We start from the raw sequence: 7,987 nt of genomic DNA, 5'->3' as shown, positions 1-7,987 counted from the left end.
AAAAAATATTATTATATATTATATATTATATATTATATATTATTATAATATATATATATATTTTAATCTTATATATCTTAATTAATAAGATAACATATAATGTTTTTTTATTAATATATAATATAATTTTTTTAAACTTTTAATTTAATTACAGATTACCATTCCAATTTTTAAATATGCATATATTACAAAGAAATATTTTACATTATGTTCCTTCGTTAAATCGATCAATGCATCTTTTAAAAGATTTAGCATATATAAATGGAAAATGGGTATCAGCAATAAAACAACAAACATTTCCTGTTTATAATCCAATTGATAAATCTATTATTAGAAATGTTCCTGATATGGATGTTGAAGATACAAAGTTAGCAATTAATTCAGCATTTGAAGCTTTTAAATCATTTAAGAAAACAACAGCAAAGGAACGAAGTAATTTACTTAGAAATTGGTATAATCTAATTGTGGAACATTCAGAAGATTTAGCAAAAATTTTAACCAAAGAAAATGGAAAGTCTATTGCTGAATCTAAAGATGAAATCAGATATGGAAATTCATATATTGAATGGTTTTCAGAAGAAGCTAGAAGAATCGAAGGAGAAATATTGCAAGCACCAATATCTAATAGAAATCTTTTATTATGGAAAGAACCAATTGGTGTTGCTGCTTTAATTACACCATGGAATTTTCCATTTGCTATGATTACACGTAAAGCAGCTGCTGCTCTTGCTGTTGGATGTACCTGTATAATTAAACCATCAGAAGATACACCTCTTATTGCTTTAGCATTAGTTGATCTTGCAGAAAAAGCAGGTTTTCCTCAAGGAACAATAAATGTAATTACAACAAGTCAAAAAAATTCTCCTGTTGTTGGTAAAGAATTATGTGAAAATTTTAATACAAGAGTTTTATCATTTACTGGTTCAACAAATGTTGGAAAAATTTTATATCAACAATGTGCTTCAAATGTAAAGCGGCTTTGCCTTGAATTAGGAGGTAATGCATCATTTATTGTTTTTGATTCTGCAGATATAGATTTAGCTATAAAAGGTGCTATGGCAAGTAAATTTCGTAATTGTGGTCAGACATGTGTATCTGCAAACAGATTTTTTGTACAGAATAGCAAATTTGATCAATTTGTAGAAATGTTAATATCAAAAATTAAAACTGAAATTAGAATGGGTGATGGTAGTAAGAAAGACATTACACATGGTCCTCTAACTAAAAAAAGTCAATTAGATCTAATACATACATTAGTTACTGATGCTGTAAAAAAAGGAGCAAAATTACATTGTGGTGGTACACCATTGCCTGAATTAGGGCCATTATTTTATGCTCCTACACTTATAACAGGAGTTACTGAGGAAATGGAAATATATAATCGAGAAATTTTTGGTCCAGTAGCTGTTATATATAAGTTTGACACTGAAGATGAAGTTGTACAAAAATCTAATAATGTATCTGTTGGTTTAGCTGGATATTTTTATTCTCAAGATCTATCACAAATATTTAGGGTAGCAAAAAAATTAGAAGTTGGAATGATTGGTGTAAACGAAGGATTAATTTCTACTGCAGAAGCTGCTTTTGGAGGTATAAAAGAATCAGGTTTAGGAAGAGAAGGTTCTAAGCATGGTATTGAAGATTTTCTTGAGATAAAATATGTATGTATTGGAAATCTTAAATATTAATGAAAATATACATATACAATTTTATATATATTATACAATATTTCATAGAGCAATTTGTTTAATTTATTTAGTATAATAATATTTTAAAGAATATTACATATTAAATATTAGTTCAACTTATTTTTATGAATATTAAAGTAGATAAAAATTTTGAACATCTTTTATGTTATATGATAATTTAGAATAATTAAACATAATAATTTTGTTATAAAATTAAATGTCTTCCAGTAGTTTGTAAGTTATAATATTATATTATAAATAATATATTGTAAGTAATGATATATAAATGTGGTATATTTTTCTACATATTTTTTATAAATTTTTTTTAATTTAGTAATTTTTCACATTAAGTCATATATTAGATTTAAGAAAAGATTAAATAAAATTTTTTTAAATTCATAAAATGATATATTATGATATTTTCATTCTGATATATAATCAATATATAAATTTTATTTTACTTATATAAAAATTATTTTTTATATTATTAATAATTTATGAAATATATTATTATATTGAAAATATTGTCTTCCAAAATTTAGATTTTATAATACATACAAAGGATAGGAAATTGTAAAGATGTACAAGTATATTTTTGAAATAAAATTATATTCACAGTATGTAATAATAAATATACATACGGCAAAATGTTAGATATTTATAATCAAGATATAATAACCAGAATAAAATGTAATGAGAATGTCAGCAATTTTTAAGTCCATGTTTTTGAATATACCTTTCCCTAGCTTCTCTTATCATTTTAGCTTTTCTTTCCTGAAAGGAAGAAGATCCTAAATTACTGTTATCTTTAACTGTGCTCTTTTGTAATTGATTTAATGGTGCTGATCGCGTAATAATTTGAGATGAATCTGGAGTATAAGTAACTATGCCATCCAATATATTAGCAATTGTAATATCAACATTGCGTGTTTTCACTAAAATAAATATTAATAAATTAGAATATTGAAGATTAAATGTTATCAATATAATATATGAATTAATAATTATTTACATACAAAGATCTCTTAAAATCACATTATGAGGGACTAATGGAAGCACTTCACTGACTTGTCGAACCATTCTCTGTATTTCAATACTATGTATAACTTGTGAATTTGGAGAATTTCTATCAAATCTTCTATTTTGTGTTCTTTCCAGAATATAGCGTTTTTCAAATTCTATTTTATCTGACACAGTATGAGAACTTGTTTGAAGTCCAAGACTAGTTGCTATATCTTTTTCTACTTCTCGTACTAATACTTCACAATCTGGATTTTGCTTGATTTTCAGGTACTTAAATGTAAAGACTGTATAAGGAACAAACATAAACCAAAATACATCTATCCACCATCTAGATGTTAATGAGGTAAGATGAATAGATGTAAATTCTGGTCTCCATGCTTTAATTGCAACTGGTTGAACAGATGCTTTTATAGTAAATGGCCAAGAATTAAATTTTAACAAAGCTACACGACTATTAGTTATACCAAATTCAGGTTGAATTGCAATGCTGCAATTTGATGTAGAAAGAAATTGTTTCATATTGGCAATTAGAGCTTCTTTGCTACTCATATCCATCACTTGTAAACCTAGTGCATTGTTCATGGCAGTAGGTATCTCCCACATAGTAGGAGTTAATGCTTGTGTAGCTTTATACAAAGCAAAATGATCCAAGACAGAAACATTATTACTAATTATAATTCTTGATTGTTTATCTTTTACTTCACCTTCAGGAATCTTCACCAAGATACCAAAAGCAAAACTAAATCCATGACTTAAGAATGTTCGAAGAGTATTACAATCAGGTAATAATATTGCAACAAGCCAAAGTTGTAAAGCAATTAACAACCGTAGTAATACAAGTAAAATACCCACTGGAGTATATAAAAATATAAATACAAGCCGCCAACCACTGGGAAATCTAAATAATATATTCAATTTTAATATTATAATAATATTTAAATTAATATTATAATAATAATATTTAATTATATTTGAAAAAAACATAACATATTTATAAGTATACATAAAAAATATTTCAATTAATAATTATTATTTGTATTACATAATAATTATTATAATACATTAATTTATTATAAGTATAATTTATAAATATCAATATTAAATATATTTTTATTATGTTTATATATTTTTATTATTATTGTTATTATGAAATAATATATAATTATATTCTTATGCAATATAATATTATATATAAATCAATTTATCATATAGTTTATAAAATAACATTATATTTTTGTATTAATTATGATATTAATTAAGATATTACATGGAAATTATATTTTTCAATTTTAAGATATTAAATTTAAATAATATTTAAAATATTTTTATAGAGGAACCATATGTTAATTACAAAAAATAAATTATTCAAAAATTTTTAAATTTATTTCGATATCATTATTAAAAATTAAATTATATTTATTGTTAAAAAAATTATGAAATGTTATAATTATTTATAAAACAATATTTAAATTTATTGTTTACAAATAATTATTTTACCTGCTTTTATCAAATAAATCCTGAATATCAATTTGTGACATTTCTTACAATAAACATCTGTTAAGTTGAAAAATTCACGCTTGACAATTGTATGTTCACTGAAATAATTATAATCGTTTATTGAAACTTGACAATGACACGACTGATGTTTGACCTTTTTTAACCTACTTTTCAGTCGCTTTTCAATTAATATGAATTTTCGTTTTCATCAGTTTCTATAATCAGCTGTTTTGACATAATGTTCTAGGGATTTTTATTTCAAATTAAAGTACAATTTTTAATTACGAAAATCATATATAACATTTTTATTTTATATGATTTTTATATTATACTTTATATTATCTTTATATTATACTTTATAATATGTTATAAATATCTAAAATTAATTTTGATTGTTTAAATGAAATGAAAAAATATTTAGTATAGATATATACTAGTTAAAAATAATAAATATTTAATAATAGTTAAAATGGTTTGATTATCGAAATTTTATTAAAATTGCATCTTTTTAAATATTTAATATTTTTAAAAGAAACATATATTTTTATTTTATATTTTATTTTTATATTACTTTTTGTAATACATTTGTATTACTAAGAAATGTTTTAATTTGAACACTAAATATATTAGATATATGTAATATTTTTTTTTATTTATTTTATATTAAATAATAAATTATATAGGAATTAAATTATAAATGCAATAATGATATAATATTATACATTAATATGTTTATGAATAAAAATAAAAAAATTACTATTATTAATTTAACAATGGGTAGTAATGCAATCATGTGATTCGTTAGTCATAGTAGTAAAGATCAGTGATCGTTTACGGGATAAATTTTCTTTATGATTTATAAAATTATTAAAAAAATATTTTTATTCTAAAACTAAAACATCAATTGAAAATATTAATTATTTTTATTGCATAAATAAGTAAGAACAAAAACATAAATTTTTTATTCTATGAATGTATATTATTGAACGTAGATAATTGTTAATTTTAGGCAGTGTATATAAATTACTCATAAAACATCACGGTATTAATTATAAATATTTATCAATTGAATTATACATCATTTTATGAGCATTTTACTATTATTGTGTGAAAATCAGATCTGATTTTCTTTAATTTTTTGTGAGACAACCAAAAAAGTTATTAATGTAAAAATTGAAGATATCTTTTTCATTATAATTAATTTGTTTAATGAAAATATATGAGTGGAATTTATTTGTTTGTTAATATTATAACAGAATAGAATTAATAAGATAATTGACATCTATCGTCAAAAATTCCTATATTATAAAAAAACTATACCAAAATAATGAGATTTTGTACATGGGTGTTGTTTCATCGTAACATCGTTACGTTTACGAATATTGATGATGTATATATATAATATTATTAAAAATTAATGAGAAAATATGTATAAATTCAAATCCATAAATATACATAAAAAATTGAATACTTGTTGGTTTCTTATTAAAAAAATATTTAATATATTGATAAGGTTAGAAAACAAATATCAATCATGAAGAATCCTATATCTAACCATTTAAATGGAAATAATCATCATTCTATTTCACCACAAAATGTATCTCCATGTATTGTGTCTCGTTATGGAAATATGTCTAATAATTATCAAGTATTAAAAGTTGCTGGACGAGATTCTAACTGTTACATTGCAAATAACATTGTTCCAAAAATTGGTAAACAACAATTAGTATCATTGAATGGAAGTTCTATATCTTGTAACAGTGTGAATATTAATGAAGCTTTGGCATGTGATGTAGCTTCATTACCTGCTGTAAAAACTAAAGCATTATGTGTCCATATTCGAGAAAATAAATGGTATGATGCTGGCAATGTAGTATCTGTAGGTGTTGCTGGAACTAGTTTAAATCATGCATTGGAAAGTATGTCTTTAGCTTATAATCCCACTACAAAACAAATATATTCTTTGGAAGAATCTAATGAATCACAATTGGATTATAAATCTCAATATTTAGATTCTTCTTGTGATTATAAAGAAGATTCTTTAAATGATAACTTTAAAGTTGATGAAGATAAATATATAAGACTGGAAAGTGGTAGTGCAAACAGTAGTCCAAGAAACAGTTTGCCACGTTCTTGTAGCAGTACAGTGTCTTCCCTTAGTGAAGTTTCTCCTTCTGGAAGTTTTTTGGGTTCTGATGATCAACAAGTTATAGAAAGAACTGAGAAATCTAAGCGTTGGGGATTAAATATTCTTTTTTCAAAAAATGTATTTTCATGGAAAAATAAAGATTCTCAACAATCTACACCTACTAGTAGTCCATCAAGAAACATAGATAAAATAGGCGGAAGTTTAGCTTTAATTCAACAACCAAGACCTGCTAATCTACCAGCTAAAAATGCAATTGAAGAGGAACGTCATCGTAAACAATATAGTGCTATTCTAGAAGCAGCAAGAAAACGCGAGTTACGAGAAGAAAAAGAACGTAAGCATCAAAGAGAATTGCAACTTAAGGAAGAAGAAAGATTAGCAGAAGATTCTCATACTTGGAATGTACATATTCTTTCTAAATTTGAAAATGTTAAAAATACAAAAAAAGTACGTGAATTGTGGTGGCGTGGTCTTCCACCTAGTGTCCGTGGTAAAGTGTGGAAATTAGCAATTCCAAATAATTTAAATATAACAACACATCTTTATAATATATGTTTGGAAAGAGCAATATCGAGTCCTATAAGTGAAACATTAGCTGCAATTAAATTAGATGTATCTCGTACTTTTCCTACTTTATGTGTCTTTCAAGAAGGTGGACCACTATCTAATAGTCTTCAAGGTATTTTAGCAGCCTATGCTGTTTATAGACCTGATGTAGGTTATGTACAAGGTATGAGTTTTGTGGGAGCAGTATTATCATTAAATATGGAAGCTCCAGATGCCTTTACTTGCTTTGCTAATTTATTGAATCATCCTTGTCATAGAGTTGCTTTTACATTAAACCAGAAACAAATGGATATTTATTATAAAGTATATTCTAGTGCACTTGCACATAAATTACCAAAAATTTTTTCTCATTTTACAGTAGCTGGTCTTAGTCCAGATTTATATTTATTAGATTGGTTGTATACTATATATGCTAAGGCAATGCCTTTGGATGTGGCATGTAGAATCTGGGATGTTTTTCTTAGAGATGGAGATGAGTTCCTTTTTAGAACAGCACTTGGTGTATTACATCTATATCAAGAAGAATTATTAAAAATGGATTTTGTGCATGGAGCACAATTTCTTACAAGGTTGCCAGAAACTTTACAAGCAGAAGCTTTATTCAACAGTATTAGTCAAATGTCTACAACTGTTGGAACAACAACGTTCCAACAAATGTTAGTTCAATTTTCTTCATTGTAATTTTGTGAATTATGATGAAGAATGTAGAAAAATAATCATATTCAAAAAAGTAAAAAAGAAAGAATGAATCTCAAGTACTATTTTTGTTATTGTCATTTATAAAAGATATTTTCTCATACAATGAAAAAAATTTAAATATTATTTATATAAATTTTAAAGATTAAAAATTTATATATAAAAGAATTCATAATAATTTTACAACTTTATTCTGCTTTTTTAAATAAACATTTTGTTTTTCTAAATGAATATTAAAAATCTGCCTAAAAAAAAAACTCAATAAATAATTGAAATTTTTGAGATAATTTAATTTTTTAACCTGTATGTAGAAAAGAATATTAAAAAAAATTAATTTGTATTAAATTTTATTATATAAATTACATAA

General features: G+C 24.0%; 3 protein-coding genes across 5 annotated transcripts in view; 2 read left to right on the top strand and 1 right to left on the bottom strand.

Moving 5' to 3' along the window:
* The window catches only part of LOC102679416 (peptidyl-prolyl cis-trans isomerase E-like), a 100,104-nt gene that overhangs the window by 2,257 nt on the left and 89,860 nt on the right, over positions 1–7,987 (bottom strand). Inside the window, exons 1-3 of one of the 3 annotated variants that reach the window (XM_006616020.2) lie at positions 4,209–4,463; positions 2,705–3,609; positions 2,286–2,623 (exon numbers count right to left, since the gene is read on the bottom strand). The exons of 1 other annotated variant lie outside the window; for it this stretch is intronic. In XM_006616020.2, coding sequence (XP_006616083.1) covers positions 2,391–2,623; positions 2,705–3,609; positions 4,209–4,249 — 1,179 coding nt within the window. In that variant the 5' untranslated portion in view covers positions 4,250–4,463 and the 3' untranslated portion in view covers positions 2,286–2,390. Of the gene's footprint in view, positions 1–2,285; positions 2,624–2,704; positions 3,610–4,208; positions 4,464–7,987 lie in introns of those variants that run through there. One more of the 3 variants, XM_031510635.1, reaches the window with a different exon arrangement.
* Positions 141–1,994, top strand: LOC102679541 (succinate-semialdehyde dehydrogenase, mitochondrial). The gene has a single exon (XM_006616019.2). The coding sequence runs from the start codon at positions 177–179 to the stop codon at positions 1,686–1,688; it is 1,512 nt and encodes a 503-aa protein (XP_006616082.1). The 5' UTR covers positions 141–176; the 3' UTR covers positions 1,689–1,994.
* LOC102678931 (TBC1 domain family member 14-like) lies at positions 5,470–7,655 on the top strand. Its single transcript, XM_006616014.2, has one exon. The coding sequence runs from the start codon at positions 5,743–5,745 to the stop codon at positions 7,603–7,605; it is 1,863 nt and encodes a 620-aa protein (XP_006616077.1). The 5' UTR covers positions 5,470–5,742; the 3' UTR covers positions 7,606–7,655.

The sequence above is a fragment of the Apis dorsata genome, unplaced genomic scaffold, assembly GCF_000469605.1.
Source record: "Apis dorsata unplaced genomic scaffold, Apis dorsata 1.3 scaffold_248, whole genome shotgun sequence".
In the NCBI taxonomy this organism is placed as follows: Eukaryota; Metazoa; Arthropoda; class Insecta; order Hymenoptera; family Apidae; genus Apis; species Apis dorsata.
Note: the sequence above shows the minus strand (reverse complement) of the source record. Positions and strands in the feature narration are given on the sequence as shown.